The sequence below is a fragment of the Rhinatrema bivittatum genome, chromosome 2 (genome assembly GCF_901001135.1).
Source record: "Rhinatrema bivittatum chromosome 2, aRhiBiv1.1, whole genome shotgun sequence".
NCBI lineage: Eukaryota > Metazoa > Chordata > Amphibia > Gymnophiona > Rhinatrematidae > Rhinatrema > Rhinatrema bivittatum.
In genome coordinates this window covers 490,420,992-490,446,182 of record NC_042616.1, presented here as the reverse complement: position 1 = coordinate 490,446,182, position 25,191 = coordinate 490,420,992, and the positions used below count along the sequence as shown (strand labels likewise).

Below are 25,191 nucleotides of genomic sequence, written 5' to 3'. Positions count from 1 at the left end.
CTGCCCCCACCCCCATCCTGTTCCCGTCCAGCCCCCCCAAACTTGCCGGGCCCAAACGTGCGCCCAGCCCCAGCCCCCCCCCCCGACTCCTTGCCCCCTCCCACCGCCCCCCCGTACCCCGGCTGCCCCCTCCCCCACCCACCCCCCTTAGCAGGTGTGCGCACACCCACGTTTGGCTACCTATTCATATGCCCCCCCCCCCCCCCCCAAAAAAACTGTGCGGGATCTAACCATTTAATATGTCTACACAGCATGGCTACCACTCAGTTTGCTATGGCTTTTGCCCCGTCCGCATTTATGCCGGACCAGGCTCAGGCTCTAGCCAAGCGAGCACGTCGGAAGCCAAGCAAATTGCAGGAAAACTTCGCGGCAACGCCAGAAGTCGAAAAACGTAAGACCAAGACACAGAGGAATAAGAAGAGGAAATCCGCAAGCACACGACAACCGCGTAGCATCAGCCATTTGGGCTGCTATGTGCCGGAGCAGCCCCCTCCACGGGGCATGACCCCTGCAGCACCGACCCCTGCAGCACCGCCACGAGAGAACTTCGGCAATGTTACCGAACGACAGCTGCGTCAGCTCATGGACCAAACCTGGTCAGCGGCTGCTATCCATGGCACGGACAGGGTGAAGGCAATGCTGGATGCCTTAACGCATACCACTAGCCCATCCCCTGGCTCAGTGCCCATCGGTCCACAGCACGGTGCAGCGGGCAGCTCCAACAGTTCAGCTGGCAACACCCAGCCACCAGCACGTCAACAGACAGCTCATGGACAACACGGGCAACCGCAAGAAGGACAGAACTGTGAGTACCCTGATTCAAACCGGGGCCAGGGTAATGTGCAGGTACCCCCAACACAGCCCAGTTACCCACCACCAAGGAATGGCAGCTAAGTGTGGCTGGGGCCACAAAGCGCTCCTACTGACAATTTCGCTGCTATGAAAGCTATTTTCGATAACTGGCATGGGCAGGGTAATGCTAACACTAGCCCAACACAGGAAACAGGGCAGTCAGGACGACCCATGGGGGATATTTTACTTGTGACACCAACCCCAGCCACAGCTACAGCTGTTGGAACACCAACCACAGCTACAGCGGTTGGAACAACGGTGGGTCAGCTGGGGACCAATGGGCACAATACCACTGGTAGCTCAGCCACGAATGGCAATAACGCTGCGCAATACACATGTACAGTGGGCTCACTAACCGCGCATGTGTCAGAGGCGTTAAAAGAGAAAATATGGCGCAGCGAATATGTAGATATATTCGAGCTGCTCAGGAAAGAAGGGGAGGGTTCCGATCCCAAATGCCACGAAGCGTGCAAACTCTCAGCTAGGGAGAAACCCTGCATCGCTAAGACGCTAGCTAATTGGTCAGCAGGATTCAGAATTCTGTCATCCATCATAGGTCAAAAATTTCCTGAAAAATGTTGCTCCTTAATTGCTTACCAGGACGTCATTTGTGGTGCTTATCGCACGTATGGCGGTACAGCTTGGTTGGAGTATGATGAGCAGTTCAGAAGGAATATGGCTGTGAACCCAGGTTTAGAATGGGATCGCAAGGATATTGACCTCTGGCTCTCAAAAATCACACCGTACCGACAAGTGCAGGAGGTTGTCCCTGGCTTCGCTGGCAATGCATGCCAGCCGAGTACATGGTTAACTCCTCGCCAACATACTTTTACGGGAAGATTTCCATTTCGGCAAGGTCAGCCCTTTCGTCAAGGGCAAAGGTGGGGGCAAGCCACTAGATTTAGGGGTGGGGGGACTCCCATCTGTAGGCTGTTCAAATCTGGTTTTTGCAGATTCGCTGCTGCCTGCAAATTCAGACACGCCTGCATGGGATGCGGTGCAGGCCACCCTCAAACAAAATGCTCAAGGGGAGGAACCATCCCCCACACAGAGCAACAATAAATTCATTAGAGCACCTACCCCCATTAAGATACATAGCTTGCAGGTCTGTTTAAAGGGTTATCAGCCCAAGGAGGCCAGATGGCTATACGAAGGGTTTTCCCAAGGTTTTCATATACCTTTCATGGGGCCAGAAACCGCCACAGAGGCTAAGAATCTCTTATCTGCGAGGAATAATGAAGAGGTCATTGCACTAAAGATCAAAAAAGAAAGCGACATGGGTGGGGTGGAAGGCCCATTCAAGGGCAAACCTCTACCTCATTTTAGGATTTCCCCTCTGGGGGTGGTTCCCAAAAAAGAGCCAGGGGAATTCCGAATGATTCACCATTTATCCTTCCCAGAGGGTGGGTCAGTGAATGATTACTTGGACCCCGAAGCATGCTCGGTCGCCTACGCCTCATTCGACCAGGCATTAGACATGGTGAGGCATTGGGGGCAAGGGGCATGGTTGGCAAAAGCCAACATTGAATCAGCCTTCCGCTTGCTTCCAATACATCCAAGCTGCTTCCATCTGTTGGGGTTTCAATTCCGAGGTAAATATTACTTCGATAAATGCCTCCCGATGGGCTGCTCTATATATTGCGCCTACTTTGAGAGGTTTAGCACATTTGTGCAATGGGCTGTAGAGCAGGACATCGGGAAAGGGAAAATCATACACTATTTGGATGATTTTCTGTTTACCGGCCATAGGGACACACAGGCTTGTGCGCAAGCCCTCGAAGCATTCACCCGGAAAACTGACGAATTAGGCATTCCGCTAGCTAAGCACAAATCAGAAGGACCGTCACAAAAATTGTCATTTCTCGGTATCGAAATTGATACTCTGCAAATGGTCACACGACTACCGCCCGCAAAACTAGAAGCGTTACGTGCCAACATATCTACTACCGAACAATCACGCTAAAACAAATGCAGTCACTCATTGGTCACCTCAATTTCGCTTGCAAGATCATGCCCATGGGTCGCCCCTTCATGAGAAGATTGTCCCAAGCCACAGCAGGTATTCGCAGGAGCCATCATTTCATTAGAATCACCAAGGAGCTCAGGGAGGACCTCATAGTATGAAAGACATTCCTAGGGGAATATAATGGGCGGACAGTTTGGAGGGACCCAATCATGACCAATAGGGAGCCGCAGCTATACACCGACGCAGCGGGGAGCGCTGGATTTGGGGCCTATCTGGCTGGGAAATGGGGCGCGGAACGATGGCCAGTACAGTGGGAAGCCATGGGTTTACTCAGAGACATCACTTTTCTCGAATTGTTCCCCATTGTTGCAACAATACACATGTGGAAAGCATGTTTCCACAACAGAAGAGTGGTTTTTTGGTCAGACAACATGGCGGTTGTACAGGCGAAAAATTCTCTCACCGCTCACTCCCCTAGGGTCATTAGGCTATTGCGGGATTTAGTACTGCTCTGCCTGCGCATTAACATGGTCTTTAAGGCTAAGTACGTTCCGGGGGAAGCTAACGGCATCGCTGATGCATTGTCTCGTTGTCAGTGGTCTCGTTTCAGATTCCTGGCCCCGGAAGCAGAGCATCACCCTTATCACGTCCCTCCGCGGATTTGGGAATTAGGGTGCCCGGAATCGCCTACATATTGAGATCGGCTCTGGCAGAGTACGGGGAGAGCATATGCACGCGGCTGGAGCCTGTTCCAAAAATTTTGCCAATCAAATAACACGCAAGTTCAGGGGACAATGACAGAGAGAAATGTAATGACAGAGAGAAATGTAACAGAGTTCTTGCTCTACCTCAAGAACTCGGGAGTATCAAGAGCACAGGCAGGGCAACATGTAGCTGCTATTGTTTTCGTCTCCAAACTATGGGGGATAGGCTCAATTAGCAACTCCTTTCTCATAAAAAAGATATTAGAGGGTTGGCGGAGACAAGAACCAGTTAGAAGGGACGCCAGAAAGCCTATCACACCAATGCTGCTACAAGCACTGGTAAAGGAGCTCCCCAGCCTAGTTTGGGACAATTATGAGGTAAAGCTATGGACCGTGACTTTTTCACTAATGTTCCTTGGTGCATTTAGAAACAGCGAGCTTATCCCGAGGGCAAAGGTGACCACCAGGGCATCGGATGGGGGTCTCCTGATAGAAAACATAAGGCTGTTTAATGAGACAGTACAGATCTTTCTCAGGCGAGCAAAAACTGATCAACGGGCAGTAGGTCGCTGGATTACATTATACCCTGCTCATACGGGGGTGATATGCCCCGTAAGGGCTACAACAGAATACCTCAAAGTACGCCCGCTGGGGGGAGGGCCCTTTCTAAAACACAAAGATGGCAACGCGCTATCGCGTTACCAGTTTATCAGTATGCTACGCAAAGGCTTGGAAAAGATAGGGGAAGACGCGGGAGCTTATCACACACATTCATTCCGAATAGGCGCAGCATCCTTCGCCAGCAGCGGTTTAAGCGAAGATCAAATTAAGGCGCTAGGGCGGTGGAAATCCGGTAAATTCAAAACATCATACGACCCAATAACCAGACAGCCCAATGAACAGTCTCACTGGGAAACATAAAAAGCATATATTTACCGTCCTGTTACACATAACCGTTTTATTTTGTCTATCATAGACTCGCCAGCGGGGAGCGCGAAAGTGATATGGATCATGGGGCACTCGTACATTTATTGGGCGCACATTAGAACCAAGAGAAAGACCTCCAGCGAGCAGATGGGCATACCGCATAGCAAGGCCAGCTTATTCTGGCTCGGCAAACGAGGGATGAGGTGGGTCCAACTAATGTCTTGCATCCTCCAATACGCCAGGCAACTACCACAGCCTGATATCATCTGTCATTTGGGCGGTAACGATTTGGTCGCAGTCAAAAACATTGACTTAATAATCACGATCAAGAAGGACTTGACTGCAATTAAGGCTATATGGCCAGCCGTGGTATTGGTATGGTCCCACATTATTCCCCGATTGGTATGGAGGGACGCGAGGTCGCACAAATCCATCAAAAAAAAAAAGCAGGCGCAAATTAAATAAAGAAGTGGGGACGTGGTTGAGAGCTATAAGGGGGTATGTCATCAAGCATGATGATATTTCACTCTCATGTTCAGGCATGTATAGGCCGGATGGGGTTCACTTATCAGACGTTGGGGTAGATATCTTCATCCTTGCCCTGCAAACGGCCACAGCAGCTTTAGTTAATTAGTGGGGGTAGGAAACAAATAAGGTTTTACTGTTTCCTACTTTGGCGGGTGCCCTCACCGGAGCATAAGGGGATGTATCGCTGCATAGAGGGGAAGTTTTTGGTGTTGGGGGAGGGGGAAGGGGAGGAGCACAGCACCAAGGACTTTGCATAGGGGGAAAGCGGGGGCATGGATATAACTAAGCATGGCGGAGACCGAGATAATGGCCGGTCTGGGGGTGGCCCAATGAAGGCCTGGCATAAGCAATAACCGCGGCCCGCAAGGCCAGCATGGCGGAGACCGAGATAATGGCCGGTCTGGGGGTGGCCCAATGAAGGCCTGGCATAAGCAATAATCGCGGCCCGCAAGGCCAGGGGTGGGAGGAGGCGGCAGAATACTGCACGGAGCGGCAGTAGCCACGGAGGCGTTCACGGAGCGGGATGCCAGTGGCGGGTGTTCCCCTTCACGGAGCGGAAGGCGGGATTGGCATTCACGGAGCGGGGTGCCAATGGTATACCACCTTCACGGAGCGGAAGGATGGAGGGCTGCCGTCTCCAAAAAAGCATTGGGGTGGGAAGAACAAGCAAGGTACCGGTGAGGGCGTGGCATTTAGCTAATGCCAATTGTTTAAGCTGCTGCAATATAAAGTAATAAGGTTATAATGTTAAATGCTGGCTGTGGCCGTTTCTTCCACTTAATAAAAGTTATCTTGGCTTACCTACTCTGTTGTCGCGTGGTCAAGGGTGGGAGGGGCGGTCGTCCGTGAGCTACGGCGTGCCAGAGTTATAGAAGAAGTGACAAAAAGAAAGAATAAGAAATAAAACTACAAGACAATTCAGGGATTGTGTAGATGCTCAATACAGTCTCTAGTCATATTGCGTTTTGGCCCAATGCCAGGATCCAATATATTTCCACTGCTGTTGCTCCAAGACTTAGAAACACTTTTGTTTTCTACCCATTCTTTAGTTTAACACTTTTGTTGCTTCTCCCAACTCGCAAGCCAGAGCCACTCCGGCAGCTGCAGGTTATTCGTCGCTGTGAATCACATGGGAGGGGAGGGAGATGATCATGTGACAGAGGAGCAGTGTAACTTCAGTGACCTCATCAGCCAGGGACGGAGGAGCATGCTGTACATAGTAGAATGTACAGTGTTTAAAGAGTGACAGCATTGGCCAGAAACCCCCAAAGGGAGGGAAAGCGCTGAGTAAAGAAGTTATTCAGAACTAAGGTATAGCAGATTTTGCATCTATAATGTTTACCTGTGACAGTTCCTTGCTGAGCTTAAGCAGCTTTTGAGAGATACCGTACATGACTGAATACGGAAGAAACGGGAACCGTGTGCGGGTACATTAAGTTTTGCAAGTTTTTATGTTCACCGATCTATGTATAGCTGTAATTTGTGGTTTGAATTTGTATGGGGAAGAGTTCTTACTACCATGGGTGAAATATCTATGCTAATTTATTAAATAAAAATATTAAGGAGACGTAGAAAACATTTACAAATAGAAATAAAATCTGTTGTTCCGTGTTGGTGTTTGTTGCATTGAAGTGCTTACGAGCCTCTTTTGTTTTTGATGGAGTAGGAAAATGGGCTCCTCTAACAGTGCCAGAAAAAAAGAAACAACCCTTTTCCTTTTTTTTTTTTTTGTGTCTGTCTTCCGTATCCCCCAACTTTTTTTGTATTGGATGTGTTATCGTTTCAACTGATTTGTCCCTTCGCCAACTTCACCCCCCCCCCCCCCAAACCTGCAACCCAAGGATTAGTTTTTCTCATCGTTTAGGTAGCGTTTCTTTTGGTTTTGTAGGCTGTCCGGTTTCTGGCGAGCAGCAGCACAACTAATTAGCTTTCTTCTCGTTTGTTGTGCCATTCCTCCCTTTGCTCAGGGCTTCCTCTTAGGTTTAAAAAAAAAAAAAAAAGGAAGGGAAACACAAGATTGTATTTTGTGTTCTTTTTTTTTTTTTTGGGAGGGGGGTGTTTCTTATGCATAGGCCCTTTTCCCTCCAGGAAGGAATCTTTCCTTTCCTTTTCTTTTTTTTCTTCTCCTCTTCAGCGAATATATATATATTTTTTTTTTATTCTTTTTGGTTTGGCTCTAGGTGCCTTTCTCCCATTTTGATTATTCCCCCTCCTCTTTTCCCTGCACTTCTCCAAGTGTGTCTGCACCCACCTCCTATTTTTTTTTCTCAATTACCTGATGGCATCTCATCAGGTTAGTAAAGGCCTACAGCTAGCCTAAAGTATGGAGGCGGAGGCCAGTGCTGCTTCACAGCCTCCCTTTCCCACCCCCTGCCCTTAGCACACCAAGGCCGGTGGGGGGCCCACGTGAAGGAAGCCAGCTGCAAGGCATATGGCAACTGGGAAAAACGGGTGGACAGGGAGGGGTGGCGGGCTTCACCACCAGGAAGGGAACCCCCTAATACCAATCCTAACCATGGAGCCCTGGCCCTAGTGAAAGGCAGGATGGCCGAGCCTGGTCTCCAACCCCTTCACCCCAAGGGTGAAGATACCCCCGGTTGGGAACAAACCCACTGCAAAAATGAGGAAGAAGGTAAAGTACATTGCCTCCCTTCCTTCTAGCGGGATCTAGGTTGCACTGCTCTCGGGTGTTCAATTCCTCCTCTTCCCCTTCACGCTTCCTAGCCAAGGCATAGCCAGTGAGGGGGAGGCGAGTTTCTCCATTCATGTTCCTTTCCCCCTCTCCTTAGGTGGAGGAAATTGAAGCCTGCAAAGCAGGCCAGTGGTGCCACCAGTGACATCTCTGCTGGAACTACTAGTATCTTCACTGGAGGCACCAGCAGTGCCTCTGACTGTCCTACCACCATCTATCCCCCACATGGTCCAATCTATGTGGTGCTGTAGTAGTTGTGTTGCAGGCTGCAGGTCTAACCCCTTCCAGGGTTAGACCTGCAGCCGGTGAGGCTGGAGGACCCGGCCACTTCTTGGTGGCCGGGTCCTCCAGCCTCACCTTGAAGCTTGGCCTGAGGTGTCACAGGCTGGACTCGCCTGAGCCTCTACGCTACAGCACTGTGCTGGCAAATCTAGTAAGGTGTAGGCAGATATTGGCGGTGGGGAGGATGTACAGCAAAGCTGTACTTTTTGTCCAGTCCTCCAGGTGGTCCACAAGGCCGTTGAGGAGGGGCTTTTAGTGGAGGGAGTATTCCACCAGGTGGAGCCCATCGTGGTGCAGGGGACCGGGATAGTTTTCAGCAGTGTGCCCACCTCACCTCCCGGATGCCCTTATTAAACATCACCTCAGTGACCCGGGGAAATTCACCACCCCCATTACAGCCCTCCTGGCAGGTCACTGGGATAGAGAACTGTGCACATCTCCTTCCAGAGGTAGATCTGGTTTCACCTGCCTGAGGATGGAGGGGAGCCCCAGGGGTAGAATATGGTTCCAGTCTGGGGGGGGGGGGGAGCTTTGAAGTCTATTGGCTTAATGCTTTCACTGATGCATGTTGTGCCCCAGCTGCCTCTCCCAGAACATCAGGGAGATGGTGGCGAGCTTCCTTTTGGCATGAAAGACCCCCCCCCCCCCCCGGTCATTCAGCCCTGATCCCAGGCCCCAATGGGTCTGCCGTAGCCTTGCTTGGTGGGCACTGGCCCCACCCCAGGCTCTGGGAGGAGAGAGACCACCTGACACCATGCAAGGATTCTGTCCTTTCCCTCCACCAGCCAAACCCCCCCCCCCTTCCCCCCCACTGCCAAGGCCTAGCCGGATCCTGCCGCCTTCTCGTTGGTACCAGCCGACTCCAGGGAGAGGAGGCAGGAAGTCAGGGCAATCAGTAAGACCAGCAGGGAGGGCAATGGGCAGGATGGCCAGTGAGGTGTCGCCGACCTCCCTGCTCCTCCTCCCCCCATCCATCCCTTGTTCTTCCCACTGGGAAGGAGGAGGGTGTTGGTGACCCGGTGCCTGCAGCTGTCCCCACTGCGCCGAATCTGACCACGAGGCCCCTACAATAGATCTTCTCAGAACAGTGACAGAAGGAGGCAGACCCTTTAGAATAGGGAGCTAGGGCTTTCCCCTCCATCTCACCACTCCTTTCTCCCCTCTGATCTCCAGCTGTGGTGAGTGAGAGAGAGACATTCCTACCTGAACGTGGAGTGGACGCATAGATGAGCGAGGTCATGGAGGCACTGAGGTCATTTCTTCTCCCCCTGCCAGTGCAGTTCACCAGTGCTCCTCGCTCTGCAAAGAGGAGGAAGCTTCTTGAATTGAAGAAGGAAGGAACAGACTTCCAGACCCTCTCCTCTGAACAGGAGGAGAACAATGGGGAGCTCACCTTCTCTTTTTCCCTTCGGCCCCCATCCCTAGCTAGCAGTAGGGAGCCCCGCCCTGTCTGAGAGGTCACCGAGGGCCCCCCTCCCTCTCCCCCAAGGCCATCAATAACTGAAGAAGCCTCAGCCTGGTGACCAGGGTGGGGAGCCGGCCTCAGAGACTAGCTTCAGGGTTCTAGCAGAACATCCCCGTGAGGGCAGGGAACGCAAGGGTTGACCGAGAGGGACAGCAGAAGAATCTGAGAGACAGGGACAGGTAAATATACCTGCCTCCCCGCCAGTCGAGGATGCTGCTGCTCCCTTCATGAGGATGGCTCCTCCCCCTGTGGAGGAAATCCCGCTCCACCCCCTTGCCCCAGATGAAACCCCGATCACTCTTCTTCCGGAGGAAGAGGATCCTGCCTGGCAGGAAGTGGGCCAGCCCCCACCTCCTCCGACTGAGAAGACTACCTGCAACCCTCACCCCTTGTCACTGCCCACCCCTGACAGGAGCCCGGCACAGAAGATGCGCTGGACTCAACTTCTTCACTGGGAAAGACCTCGCTTCTGCGAGGTCTTACTCGGGGGGGCACCCGTTGGACCTGCTCCTTTCTGGGTATGCCTCCTCTTGACCTGGAGGAGGGGGCGATCCCCTCCCCAACCCCTCATGACATAATTTTGCCATCCGCCATTCTTTCCCACCCCTTTCCTTCCCTCTCTCCTCTCTTTGATTATCCCTTCCTCACCCTTTATCCTGACCCCAGGTGGCCCTGCACTCGGGCCAGAGGCCGTGGGATGGTGGGGGAGGGAGGACAGCTTCAGGGGGAAGCACAGGAAGGGCTCACACACTGGCAGAAGAGTTTTCTGGAGAAACCTCCCCTTCCCCCCCCCCCCCAAGCCCCACTCTGGTACCGAGGGACTGTCCTCCATAGTCTAGAGCCCTCCCATTTTGCCCTAACCTTGAGAACCCCTCTTCCCTGCCCCCCGCCATGATGTAAGAGATTTCTTCAAAAGTCAAAGAAAGCGACATGGAGACACGATTTAAAATATTTATTTCCTGCTGCTCTCCTATGGGTAGAAGAAAACCATTTTTTTTTTAATTTTATTTTTATTGCAATTTTAAAGCAAACACAATAACAACTTGTACAGCAACTGAGGATTATATAAATTCTGAAATACAAGAATTAGGTAGAAGAAAATTTTAATATTTTAGTCTTTTGCACAGGAAAATACTGCAGATTCCTTTTCAACAAGGGGTGTGGTTGGGCGGAGCAGAGTAACTTCGGTGACCTCAGCAGCCGTGGATGCTGAAGCATGCTGCATTACCGGAGGCTGGGCAGAGTTTAAAGAGTGACAGCATTGGCCAGAAACCCCCAAAGGCAGGGAAAGCACTGAGCGAAAAAGACTAAGGCATAGTGGATTTTGCACCTATAACATTTACCTGTGACAGTTCCCTGCTGAGCTTAAGTGCAGCTGCATACAAGCAAACTTTGGCACAATGCACACGCACAATATACACAGCCCTGAGCGTGTACATTGTGGGTTTATATTGTGTGCCCCCCAATTTTTTTGTTTTTCAGTCCAGACCCTTTCTTTTTTTTGCAAGGTGCTGCTTTTTGTGTTCTTCCTATATAGTATCACGACGATACTAAGTAGAAGGAACCACAGAAAAGCAGGGGTTTATTTTTTGTTTTTAAGCTGAACCCTTGACACACGGGAAGACTGTACGTCTGCTCTGGGCAGGCGTAAAATTTGATAGCTTAAAAAATGCGCCTTGGGTGCACAGGGATTTTTTTGCATCACAGGGTAATAGCTAATAGCCTCATCTACATGAAATTTACATGTGATGAGCGCTATCAGTTACGTGCAAGTTTGGATGTGCGTTTTGGACATGCTGATCCCCCTTATTGCATGGGGGGTTATGGACCACGTCCAAGCACTCGTTAACCTCCGCGCTATTGCATTGGCCTGTTTGAGTGAAACCGTTCATGACTGGTTATGGAACAGATGGGTGCCATGCAGGTACATTAAGTTTTGCAAGTTTTTATGTTCACTGGTGTCTGTGTAGCCGTAATTTGTGGTTTGAATTTGTATGGGGAAGAGATCTTACTACCATGGGTGAAATATCTATGCTAACTGATTAAATAAAAATACTAAGGAGAAATGAATAACATTTATAAATAGTCACAGTAAAACAGATTTTATTTCTATGTTCCATGTTGGTGTTTGTTTGCATTGACGTGCTTAGTCGCCTCTTTTGTTCTGGATGGAGTAGGAAAATGGGCTCATCTGACAGTGCCAGAAAAATCCCTTCTCCTCCTCTTTGAAAATTATTTTATTTTTTTTTAGAGATAAGGTTTTAGTTTGTTTTTAAACCTCCAGTCCTTGTAGGTTTATTTAGCCTAAACCTGACAGAATGATATCCTCAGCAAAATGTATACCCCTAGTAAGCAACTCTGGCCCTGAAGTGCCAACAACAGATCTGGTTTTCAGGATATCCACCATGAATATGCATATGAGTGGTTTTCAGACAACATTGGCAGTGCATGCAAATAAACCTCATGCAAATTCATGGTGGATATCCTGAAAACCAGACCTGACTTGCCTTCCTCCAGTATATACCCTGGAACTCTTTGGGAGGAGATTGATTTACTCTCATTCATATCATTTGGAAAGACATCCCCAGACAGAAACCGGTGTGGGAATCTGTTATTGGGGCACTCTTTTTCCTCTCGCCGGATGTGGCATGAGTGGTGTTTAAAATGCTGAGCAAGTTCCTCTTGATTGTGAAACATGCTTGAGATGAATCGATTTTTATTTTGCACTGATAAATTTCATCCCGCGAACATGCCTAAATCTCCAGTACTGCGATTCTTCTTGCCTTTCCCTTTCTCAGAGTCTGTACTACTGAATCATACTGTGGACTGTGTGCTTTTGCAAATGCATGAGAAAGAGAAGCCATGAAAAAAAAGTCCCTGGTTCAGTTCCCAGGCCAGCTGGGGATACTGCAGAGGCAGAATTCACTGCCCCTGTGTAAGGAGAAAAGGGGTAGTGGTAGTCCCCTGGCCGAAGGACTGTCAGTGAAATATCTGGGGAGGGGGTAACATGAAGTAGGGGGAAAATCTCTGGGTAGTTGCAAATGAAGGCTCATGGTGCCAGGATCCCCAAAGAAGAAGGAAACTGTTGTAGTCAGCCTGACTACAAAAGAAGCAGGAAACAAATTAGACAGAGACTGAAATACTGCAAAATGCCTTTGTAAGCACTGTCCTTAATCTGGGGTATTCACCTGCAGATGGGCTTTATTAGTGCAGTAATAATTAGAAAAAGCCTGGAAAATGACAACAGGACAATAAAAGAAAAAAATCAATGACAATAGAGATGATTTCCATAGAAAGTGAAAAAGCCCTTTGTGAGAACTTTAGGCCTTGTTCAATCATATTGGGGATTTTTATCATTTTATTTTCCTGATTTCCTAGGTTGTTGTCACAATCTTCAATTCTGATCCACTAAACTCTGCCTGTGTCGTTGATCATGAGCTGTTTGGTTTTGGTCTTGTTCAGACTGAATTTAAAAATGTGTACTGTGTTTTTGTATCTCCCACTTTCATTCAGGCATAAGTGTACGCGCTTTAAAGTGGACTTTGATGCAAGTTCACAACTGTGCTGCAGAATGGCATCTTCCAGCAGGGCACAAGTTTTGAGTCTTTACAAAGCCATGTTGAGGGAGAGCAAGAAATTCAGTTCATACAACTACAGGTAAGAAAAGAGGAATGGGTGGGTCCACATCAGATTGCCCAAACCAGTATGTATCTTTATCTTGTGCTCACTCAGTTCCCTCTGATGCTGTATGTTAGTGCTGCTAAAACTAAGGTTTGCAGAATGATCAGTACCATACTTAGAATACATAGTGCAAAAGTTAGGAGGCAGTTTTCAAACTATTTGTATTAGGTTGTGCATACTTTTGCTTTGAACCTTGCCGCCAATGCAAAGCACCTGCAGACAGCACCTGTTTCTTATGTAGGCACCTGCTGTTTTAAAATTGAAAATAGCATATGTCAATTTGAAAATGGAATCTGCCATCTTACTTTTCCTCTGTGACCTAAATGTGGCCATGGAAACGCTTCTATAAATGCAGTTAACATGCTTGCTTATAACTGCACTGAGGGCGGGCAGTTTTCAGACAGCTGCTTTAGCCAGGTAAAATGCTTCTAATCTGAGCAAACGGCTCTGACCATTGTGTTGCTAATGTGTTCACTGGAAATCAACTCAAACCTTATGCAGATGATACAGTTCTGCTTCCGCCGTTCTCTTTGATAGATCTGAATGACAGCATTGCATTTCTAGAAAGATCATTCCAACAGCATAGGACCCATGAAAGCCTGGGATCCTTATTTGTGGGGACTTGAGGGTAAAGACAGAGATCAGGTAGGGACTGCAGCATTGTAAAGGGAAGGGATAATAGACATACATGACAAGCTGGGCCTTGTGGTTTTTTCATCTGCTGCCATGTTCTATTCATTGTGAGGAAGACAAAACCAGTAGTTATTTGTTTTAAAATGTTGCGAGAGGCCCAATATGCTCTGAAGTATCTCATTTTCTAGTTACTAATAGTTAACCCTTTATGGCACAAGGGCAAGAGAGGCTGTCTTTGTGTCTGAGTTACTGTATATTCCAGTACTAATGATTCGGAGTGGCAATAGGCCAGAGCCTTGATGCTGGAGTTCTCATTTTCCGTCGATAAGTAGGTTGAATAAGCCATTAATTCTGGGTGATGTTATCCAGTGGCACCGGACAGACTTGTCTCTCAGCTGTAGAGCTTTGAACTCTACTGAGCATGTGCAGGAGGTTCTGTGTGGCTGTTGCCTTGTGAACCTCCTCAGTCATTTTTTGTCCAGGCTAAAGCACAGGCGTATACTTCGTCTCTCTATTTTTTCGCTTCAGTCTTACCTTTTGATCCCAGGAATACTTGTAGAAGTATGCCACAGGGACTTAGAGAAGCTATGAGTCTATATGTAACTCTGTTGATGTAGTTTGTTTTTTCATTGTGGATGTATGTTTTGATTTGTATATAATAGTATTCTGCTATATTTTATCATAATGTATTTTATTTATTGTATTTTAACATAGTTCCTTGCTTGGACGCAAGCAATTTATAAGTTAAATAAAATGAGAAGGGCACTCCCTATCCCTTCATGTATCTCTTCTCTGCTTCCCTGTGCACAAGTTTCTTGTAGTACATAGAGAGAAGAGCTAGGACTATTGTAAGGCCAGAGAGTGCAAATTGTTACAGTCCCCATAGCATCTGCTGCTTCTGAATCTGATACCCAGGAGCTTGGAGATGAGGAGTAGGGGAAACAGAGGGCAATGGGAATGTATGTTTTTGGGAGGGGGGGGGGGGCGGTGGGCTTGGTGGTAAAAGAAGGAAGCCTAAGCGAATGATTGACAGAAAATAGAGAGAAACCAGACCAGATGGAGAGTTGAGAGAGAGTAAAGCGAGAGTGCGGAGATGGAGTACTGGGCATGAGTGGCAGAGCGATTTGGTGGCAGGAGTTAATGAGAGAGTCTTAGAGAGAGAGCGAGAAATTGAGGAATAAGTCATAGTGGATTAAGTTGTGAATGATGGGAGAGATGGACGAGAGTGTAAAACTTGAGCATGTAGTGTTTGAAAAGGGGTGAGAAGCAGAAAAGAAAAATCCAAGTGACATAAAAAGGATCAAATAGAGGGGAGAAAGGAAAGGAGACCCAGGAGAAGATTATCTGTGAAAGCAAAGGGAAGGCTGAGAACAGTGTGATGAATCACACAGAGTCAGAAGAGTCGAGCATTTTTAATGTAAATAATGCATTATGTGCTTTTTGAAAGTTTCTTTATTGGGTGCTTTTGACAAATCTAGTTGTAGTAACTGAAATGTGGCTCTCCTGTGCTCCGATTAACTCCATCCCCTGCACTGTTTTAACAGATGCTTCTTTGGCGGGAAGAGGAGGGGTACGGTTATATATAGTATAACTTTTCCTTTTCTCCTTCCTTTTCCCCAGATTTCTCCGAAGCCAATAATCCATTTGGGTGGACTAAGAGGAGGGAATACAGGGAAAGAGCATGGTGGAAGGGAGAAGGAGACTGAGAGCTGAAACAAAAGATGGGGGACTTGAAGGGAGAAAATGAGAGCAGAGGAAGGGGAAGGAGGCGTTCAGGGCTGCGAGCAGCCACTCGTCTCAGCATTAACAGAGCTGTGCAATGCAGTGGGCCATTAGTAGCCGCAGCCTAGCGCTAAAGGTGAGATTTAAGAAGGCTTGAGCCCAGCACCTAACTGCGCCTCACAGGCCGATGCGATAAAGTGCCTTGAGATGGGAGGGTAAAACTGTGAGAAGGGCTCAATGCACATTGTGTGCAGATAAAGCTTTACTGCCAATGCCTGAAGGAGTTTTACCTGCACAAAATGTGCGTTGAAAACTTGTGAGTAATGCTTAGCACCCTTGCATGGAAATCCCTTGCAGATGAGGGCATTAAGCATTACTCCCCGATGCAGAAAGGTGCCCTGGCCCGGCTGGCATTTTCCTAGGGCTGGAAACTTAATTCCTAGGTCAGAGATGGAGTTAATTTTCCAGTGTTACTGCGCTGGCACTTAAATCCCATTAAAAAAAAAAAAAAAGGGAGGGGGGAGGGAAATGGAAAAAATGTCAGAGAAGTACATTGCGGATAAGTTCTGACTTACCCAGGTCAGTGGCAGCAGATGCCCTCCCCCCTTCCTCCGGGTTAAAATGTGTGTCTGGCCTGTGCTGAACGCACAGTTTATAGGCAACCTGCTTTTTTAAATTCCTGCTACATTTGCATAGCATTAGCTTATTGCATTGGGAGTTAAAAATAAAATGTATTTTAATCTGAGTGTTAAAATTGGGCACACAGTGTTTTCCCGCTCAGGTTCCTACACTGGCCTGTCAATTAATTTTAAATGTGCCAAGAGCAAGAGGAGCCACTGTCCATGCCTCCCAACTCCTCTTGTTACCTTTCTTTTCTCTGCAGCCTGCAGTGCTTGGCACACTCGATGTAAGTTTGAGCCTTTTAGTGCCGGTAGCTGTGCCCTGTTCCCCCCCAACGCTAAGGGCATAGCACAGAGTTGCTGGTGCTGCACAGCTCAAGTCTTGATGAAGTAATGGTTATGGCAGGGAAGGGCAGGACGAGACTGAAAACAGGGGGAAGAGGAGGGAGAAACAGATTGGACTTAGTTAAGTGACTGAGGAGATTAAGGGCCCGATTTGCTAAGGCTTTTTTTTTTTTTTTTCTGTTCTGTGTTTATGGGCAAAAGACTTAGTAAATCTGACCCTTAGAGAAGAAAATGATTTAGGGAGAGAATCTGGCAGGGAGGAAGAGGAGACAGACTGGTAGAGAGAGAGAGTATCTTGGTGGAAAAAGTCTGCAAAGAGAAGCAGTGGCTGGAGGAGAGGCTAAAAGACATTAGAAGGCATAATGAACAGAGAAGAGAGGCACACAGAAAAGAGCCCTGAAAATATCATGAATGTTGGTATAAAAGTCAAGAAATGTCATGAATGTCGGTATAAAAAAGCTCTAAATAAATAAATAAATAAAATGGCGAGTGACTACACAAAGACAGATATATGTAAAGAAAAGCTGAGATAACTAGAGAGAAAAAGAAGGAATGAAGAAGTAACAAAAATAGGAAAAGCAAGGAGTGAAAAACGAAAGGAATAATCAAACCATTCATCAGGAGCCAAAGACTAAGGCTGAAGAGCCCAGTTTTCGTTGGAAAAGCAATATTGTGTCCCTAGGATGGCCAACCTTCAAATGCATGTTGAGGGACATTTTAGAAGAAGAGTAATTCTGCACGTAATATATGCAAACCAAGGGAAACGAGCAGAATATTTCAGAATCCACATGTTTGTTTTAGTGAAGAATTTGCTTATTTCGGCAACTCCACAGTTTTTAATGCTGTAACATCTCAGATCTGTTAAGATTTGTTGCCGTCCCTCCAGATGCAGCCGTAAGGCGAAACACGGATACTGTATTGGGGGATATGTTAATATTTAAAAGAATTGATTTGCATTAAAAACTGTGGAGTTGCTGAAATAAATAAGCAAATTCTTCACTAAAACAAACGTGTGGATTCTGAACTATTTTGCTCATTTCCGAGGGACATTTTAGAACATATATGGAGACAGGGCATGTCTTAAAGCTCAAATGAATTGAATTGGATAAGCTTTTTTGAAAAAAATAAAATATATTGTTAACTTTTTTTTTAACAGTATTGTGAGAATGTCCTTCCAGATGCCACTAATTGTATCCGAATGTTTTGTTGTATGTAGTTTTACAAACTGTGCTCTTTAGATTACAGGAAACCCTTTATTTTGAAGCCAAATGTTGTTAAATCATTACGGGTGAGATTACCCTAAAGTGCCTATAAATTTGCTTGTTTATTGAGTTGTGCTTTGGTTTCTGATAGTTCTGCTTTGGTCCACAGATATGGCAAACCGCTCTACATGCTTTTTAGTCAAGAGTTAAAAGTGCATATGAAAATGTGTCCTTCAAAATGATTTGACTGGCTATTTTTGTTAATTTTATTTCAATATAATGTAACACTTTGGATTTTTGTATCATAAATGAACTTAGGTTATATGTCATAGCATATAAAATTCCAGAGTTACTGGGGGGGAGGGTTGTGTCTTTGTGGCCTCAGAACCTAAGCGTTTTAAATTGGTCCCGCCTTGATCTTTACTGCTTCCTCTAAAATAAAATCATGAAGCCGAGTCTGACGTTTTGTGTAGCAAGTGGAAACAGACATGTTGCTCTTATGTAACCTGCAATTACAAGGAGGTGTGTGCCTGAGAACTAATGATAATACAGTGAATCACGGTTTCTGGCAGTGATCGGTCTCAGTAGTCTCGTGTGCATATATAATTTTGACAGGATGGAAAGTGCTTTGCACCCTGGTTAATGGCTGTGTGGCAGGTAGAAAGCTGTTCTCACTCCTGTCTTCGGACTGAATTCTGCTGTTCTCCATTCTTGCTCATAATTTCACATGAACAAGAACTGTGCTGGAGCTGCTAGTCTGTTGCCACTAAACATGAGCAGCCAGGAAGCCACCTGATTGAACTGACCCTGTTCAATGGAGCAAAATACTGTTTACTGTGTTAAATGATGAGTTTTCATTAATGGAACCTATGTGGCTTGTGTGGAATTGGATTAATTTGTCCCTTCACATGGGATAGTACATAACAGTATGACCTGAGACCATTTCTTAAGAGCTGGGGGAAACTGCACTGTGTATAGTTCTTGTCATTCAAAGTGGCAGGTAGTCCCATTGATTTCACTATGGCATCCAAACATTGCCAGAGCTTAGTAAAAAATTATGGCAAAACTTTATTTGATGGATTGGGCAAATAAATGTCATTGTATTCTTTGTCTGAAAAAAAAGATGCAGAGTGTATAACCATGAATAAACCACACTTACGCTGGTATTTATTTAGGGCTGCCCTGCTCTCTGGAGCACAATAGCTTAAGAGGGCGGCCCTCCAGTGCGGAAGTGCAGGTGCCGCTAATAATGGCACCCGGCTAGGCGACCACCCCACCCCCTGCTTCCCATACTTGGCGCGGTCCAAGGCAGCATCCATCGTGGCACCGGCATTGTGGCGGCACATGGGCTCCTTGGCATCGCCACGGCTGGTCCCCGCGTAGCATTGAGTTGATGTGGCCCTCACCCAGTTGGCCCGGCGCTGAACACAGCAAGTTAATCTGTGTGCGACTCTGTGCCGGGCCAGCTGGTTTGTCGACTGGGGCCGTGTGTTGACGTCAGCATGGGGGCTGGCCAGCGGGAGGTTTAAATCCCGCCAGCTAGCAGAGACTGGCCCCCTTTCCTCCCGATTCCAGCAGACACAGCGTTTTATGCAGTCCCATGCACCTGTGACCTCGAGAGCCCAGCATCCGTTTCCCATCTGCAGTTGGTACACGGTGTACGGCAGCGGCAGCAAAAAGATAATGCATTAAAGGAGCAGTTGGAGCATTAAAAAAAACAAACCCAAAACGGGAGGTGGGAACAGGAGCTGCTGCTGCCGCTCGGTGCGTGCCAAAATAGAAGAGCAGAGGGGCATGGTGTGCAGGCAGGGGGCAGTAAGCGGACTGGTATATTTAATTTAAAAAAATAAAAAAAAGGGTGGGGGGGAGTCAGCTTTTGGAACAGGGTGCTTCTGTCCCCGCTCAGTCTTGTAGCTCTTCCTGCCCCTTCCAGATCAAGACCTGCAGAGTTATCAATCCTACCCCCACAAAATAAAATAAATGTAAGCGAGTGGGTCCGGTTAATTTGGTTACTGTCCCACCTAAGAGGCCTGGTATGGTAAGGGCATGCAGTGGAGCACTGATATTTGAATGGATGCTGTCAGGCTATCCTTTCGACTGCAGCTCGGCAGGCCCCAGCACAGCACGCAGTAGGAGTGTTGGTGGCAAGTGACAAATCAGCACTCATCGAGTTGGGACAAACTAATCCTGACTTTATGGATCACCCACTTGCTGGCGTCTCTGACCAACAGGGTGCCAGAAGTCTGTGGGGGAGAGGTAGAGCATCTGGACCTCCATGGAGCTCTTAAAAAGTGATAAAAAGACCTGTGAGGGGCGGGAACACCAGGATACAGACATCCTTTGAACCCAATCGGGCTCCATAGACAGGGAAAACCAGGGGCTGTGGAGGAAAAGCACAGGGTAAGGGTGTTGCGAGGGCAAATAGCACCACAGCAATTAATTCAGTGCCATGTCCAGCTGATCCACCCTCAGACAATAGAAAAAAAAAATATATATATCTGATATTGGAGCCACCCCACTAAGGAATGAGGTTGGCTGGCATCGGAGAAAAGATAGCAGAAGAAGTCCAATTGGGACGTGTTGCCAGCCCATTTGCCGAGCCCCTATTTGAGCCTCTGGTTTTATCCCCATTAGCGGTCGTACTGAAGAAGGAGCTCAGCAAGTATAGGCTTATCCAGAACGTATCCTTCCCAGAAGGGGCTTCGGTAAATGGTTTCATCCCTGCAGAATGCTACTCAGTATAATATGCTTAATTTTATACTGCACTGAAGCTACTCGGGGTGTGTGTGGGCAGGGAGCACTCATAGCTAAAGATGATATAGAGTCGGCCTTCGATTATTATCAGTGCACCCAGACAGCTTCTTGCTGTTAGTGTTCCTTCTACTATGACAGGTATTTTCCAATGGGATGTTCAGTATCTTGTGCCTATTTCAAAGCATTTAGCTCTTTCCGGCAATGGACTACCAAGGATGTTGTGAACTCACGGTCCTTGGTACATTACCTGGACGATTTCCTTTTCGTTGGAGGAGGGAGTACGTATGATTGTACAAGGTTGTTTGAAACATTTCGTGAGTTAGCACATAGGTTCGGCATCCCATTGGCAGACAAGTCCCAAGGCCAGACGAATATCATGTTCCTCAGGATTCAGCTGAACTCCACGCACATGGAGTCTAGACTCCCACAAGACAAGCTGGCAAAGTTGGCAGAGTTGGCCAAGCTAATATCAGACACAGAACATTTAGAGAAGGTCATGCTGAAACTCATGAAGCCCTCGAATGGAAACCTGGCCTTTGCAGTGTGGGTTATTCCGATGGTCAGGATAATTTTGTGCAGATTGATTTGAGCCACTGTAGGGCTGACCCATGAGCACCCACCGCTTGTGAATCATCAAGCCCCTGAGAGAAGACCTAGCCATATGGCTGAAGTTCCTAGAGGAGAGAGCTGATAGTGGGGGAAATGGCTGGTGTCAGATGAGAAAGGGACTGAGGGAAAAGGACAGGGGGGTTGAGAGGCAGTGGGAATAGGAGGAGATAGAGGAGGAGGCTGGGGGGAGGGGAGAAAAGTCTTTCCTCCTTCAGCAAAATCATCTTCTCCCATCAGCCCCTCCCCATTTAGTCTCCCATTATCTCTCTGACTTGTCTCTTCCCCCTCTTCAGCCTTCCTTTTACTTTCCCCTATTTTATCTTCACCTCATTCCCTCTCCAGTCCTCTTCCTCTCGCTAATGCCCCTACTCCCTCTACTCATTGCTTCTGCTTTGCTACCCAGACACCAGCTCTCCCATCCATCCATTTTCCATACCTGTAGTCCCTGTGCTGATGGCTGCAGGTCTGGCTTGGACTGAAGACAGTGGTGCTGAGCCAAGCAGCAGCAGACCCCCACCACATGATGATGGCGGGTCCTGCCGAGTCCCACATGCAGCACGGCAAAACTAAGGCGGCAATTCCTGTGCTGTACAATGTGCATTCAGAGATACAGCACAGCTGCCATGGCTAGAATCAGGGAAGGCTGAGATTTGGCGGCAGCAGCACCAGCAAAAAGGGTAAAAACGTAAGCTGCTATTTTTTATTTTTTTTTTAAACCTTCCTTGCAGCAGAAATTACATCTTGATGTAACTTCCGTTGTAAGAAGTTGTAGGCAGGGGGAGGATCAAAGCTCACCTTTTCAATCATTCACTGGCAGCAGCTCCCTAATTGATGGGGTAGATGGGACCATGGCCCCATTGGATCGCCCCTTTCCGATGCTCATGCCCTATAGGCTGTGAGCCTGAGCATGTGCAGAAGCCTTTTTTGTTTCCTGCATGTGTCCAGCCAGCCGATTGATACAGCAGCCAGAAGGAAAATGTAATCTGATTTGGGCCCTAGCCTGGCCACCATTTTCTAACTCTGCTGCCTGCCTTGACCAGATTATACAGTGTCCAGTTATACAGTGTAACCGGACATTGTACAATGGAGGGGAAAACCAGCTGTGCAGTCCAGAACTGGGCAGTTGGTCACCCTAGAACAGTCCCATCTCCAGATCTGCCCCTATGATGCCTTGGATGAAAAAGGTTGCCTGGAAGGAGAGCATTACCTTGATGTGGCAGGAAGTGATCCTGTAGCTATGACCTACCCAGCAGGTGATGCAGTATCCTCTTGCACTGAGAATGCATCTTCATAGCCATCTGCCTAGGAAGAAAGGGTTAGGATTGCATTTGTAGTTGGTGAGTCTGTCTTTAGGAACGTAGAGAGCTGGATGGCTGGTGGGCATGAGGATCTCTTGGTTACTTGCCTACTTGGTATGAAGGTGGTGGTCCTCACGTGTCACCCAGGTAAGACTAGACAATGGTGGGTCGTAGCCAGCAATCTTCGTCCATGCTGTGAGAGGGAGGTAGACAGATGAAATCCAGAACCTCCAGGGTGGCATTCTTAGAACTGCTCCCTATTTCACATGCAGGACCCCAGAGGCAGGCAGAGCTCTGGAGTCTCAATGCATGAATGAGGCGATGGTATAGAAAAGAGGGCTTTAGATTTGTTAGGAACTGGGCAAAGTTTTAGGGAAGGGAGAACCTATTCCTAAAGGATGGGCTGTACTTTAACCAGGGTGGAACCAGGCTGCTGGTGCTAACATTTAAAAAGAAGATGGAGCAGCTTTTAAACTAAATTATGGGAAATAGCCAGCAGTCACTCAGGAGGACATGGGTCAATATCGTCAAAGAATACTGGAGGAGTAGCTTTAATGGTTAGAGCAGCAGGGCTGTGAACCAGAGAAGCCAGAGTTAAATTCCCACTGCCGCTCCTTTTGACCTTGGGTAAGCTACTTCACCCCCCCCCCTCCCATTATCTCAGGACAAACTTAGAATGTAAGTGTTCTGGGGACAGGTAAATACTTAGGTACGTGAATGGAATCGGTTTTGAAGTACTTGAAAGCGTGTAATATAAATAAATAAATAAAACCATAATCAGTAGGTTAGAATATCCCAATAGAGAGGTTGTGATAAAGGCATAAATAACCCAGATGCTAAAAATAAAGAGCAGAGAGAGAGAAATGATTTCAAACTACCCATTTCAGCTACTAGGCAGGCTGTGAATACAATTACAAATCATACTCTGAATTATCTATACGTGAATGCCAGAAGTCTTAAAAAAAAAAAAAAAAATTAGAGTTAGAATATATGGCACTAAACAAGGATGTAGACATAATAAGCATCTCAGAGACATGGTGGAAGGATGATAACCAATGGGACACTGTGATACAAGGGTAAAAATTATATGGAAATGATAGGCCAGGTCAAATTGGTGCAGGTGTAGCGCTATATGTTAAGGATGGCATAGATTCAAACAGGATCATAATCCTACATGAAACACAATGCAATGTAGAATCTCTATGGATAGAGATTCTCTATGTGATTGGGAAAAATATATCTGAGGGAATATATATATTTTTTAAATTTATTTTAGATTTATATTCCGCTTTTTGCACTGAAAAACAGTGCTTCAAAGTGGATTACATTTAGGTACAGTAGGTATTTCCCTATCCCTAGAGGGTTTACAGTCTAACAGGCCGATACAGTACAGTGCGCTGAGACGGAGCGCACTGTTTACCTGCCATTGGACGTGCGTTTTCCCTTACCCCTTATTCAGTAAGGGGTGGAAAACGCGCGTTCAACCCGCCGAACCTAATAGCGCCCTCAACATGCAAATGTATGTTGATGGCCCTATTAGGTATTTGCATGCGATTCAGAAAGTAAAATGTGCAACCAAGCCGTTTTACTTCAGAAATCAGCGCCTACCCAAAGGTAGGTGCTAATTTCTTCCGGCACTTAATATCATGGCGATATTAAGTCAGAGATCCCGAAAAGTAAAAAAAATTTAAAAAGAAAAAAAAAATTGGAAGTCGGTTGGCGGCTGTCGGGTTGAAAACCGGACACTCAATTTTGCCGGCGTCCGGTTTCCGAGCCTGCTGACAGCCGCCGCTCCTGTCAAAAAGGAGGCGCTAGGGATGCGCTAGTGTCCCTAGCACCTCCTTTTGCCCGTTTCTACCGCCGGGCCTCATTTGAATACTGTATCGCACGCACCGGGAGAGTGGGTGTTTGCCCGCGCTCCCGCGCACTTTACTGAATCATCCTGTAAGTTTGTACCTGAGGTAATGGAGGGTAAAATGACTTACCCAAGGTCACAAGGAGCGACAGCAGGACTTGAACCCTGGACTCCTAGGTCATAGCTCACTGCTCTAACTACTAGGCTACTCCTCCACTCATATATACTACTGTCCATCTGGCCAGGATGAAGAGACAGACAGCGAAGTGCTAATAGAAATTAGGAAAGCTAACAGATTAGGCAACCCTATAATAATAGGAGATTTCAGTTATACCAGTATTGATTGGGTAAATGTCTCATCAAGACATGCTAGAGAGGTGAAGTTTCTAGAAGCTATAAATGACTGCTTCATGGAGCAGCTGGTCCTGGAGTTGACAAAAGATGACAGTACCCTAGATCTAATTCTCACTACACAGCAAGATCTGGTGCGAAGAGTAACAATGATGGGGCTGCTTGGTAATAGTGATCATAACATAATCATTGAAGGAAGGACATGAAGTAAAACTTTGGTGGCAGCATTTAACTTTAAAAAAAAGATACTATGAGAAAATGAGGAAATTAGAAAAAAACAAAAAGTAGTGGTTAAAAAGAGTAAACGTTTACATGAGGTGTGGATCCTGTTTAAAAACATCATCTTGAAAGCTTAGACAAGATGTATTCCAAGAATTAGAAAAGGTAAGAAGACAAGCAACTGCCAGCATGGGTAAAAGAGGCTATTAAAGCCAAAAGAACATCTTTAAAAAAAAAAAGAAAAAAAGCAAAGGAAGATGGATCCAAATGAAGAAAATAGGAAAGAGCATAAGAACATAAGCACTTGCAAGTTAGATGTAAAATAGCAATAAAGCAGAGTAAAAGGGAATTTGAAAAGAAGATTGCCAGAGAGACAAAAACCCAAAATAAAAACTTTTAAAGTATATTCAAAGCAAGAAACCTGTGAGGAAGTCAATAGGACCACTAGATGATTGAGGGGTAAAAGGGACGATCAGGGAAGACAAG

The 25,191-nt window shown here is 47.0% G+C and overlaps 2 protein-coding genes across 3 annotated transcripts in view; both read left to right on the top strand.

Moving 5' to 3' along the window:
* Positions 1-221: 221 nt before the first annotated feature.
* Positions 222-25,191, top strand: part of LYRM4 (LYR motif containing 4) — a 350,902-nt gene continuing 325,932 nt past the window's right edge. Inside the window, exons 1-3 of one of the 2 annotated variants that reach the window (XM_029590594.1) lie at positions 222-805; positions 4,499-4,652; positions 12,930-13,073. In XM_029590594.1, the coding sequence (XP_029446454.1) occupies positions 253-805; positions 4,499-4,652; positions 12,930-13,073 (851 nt within the window). In that variant the 5' untranslated portion in view covers positions 222-252. The remainder of the gene's footprint in view (positions 806-4,498; positions 4,653-12,929; positions 13,074-25,191) is intronic. The other variant, XM_029590593.1, reaches the window with a different exon arrangement.
* Positions 2,001-2,998, top strand: LOC115085045. The gene is made up of 2 exons (XM_029590595.1): positions 2,001-2,717; positions 2,837-2,998. Exons 1-2 carry the CDS (start codon positions 2,036-2,038, stop codon positions 2,974-2,976), a joined length of 822 nt encoding a protein of 273 aa, XP_029446455.1. The 5' UTR covers positions 2,001-2,035; the 3' UTR covers positions 2,977-2,998.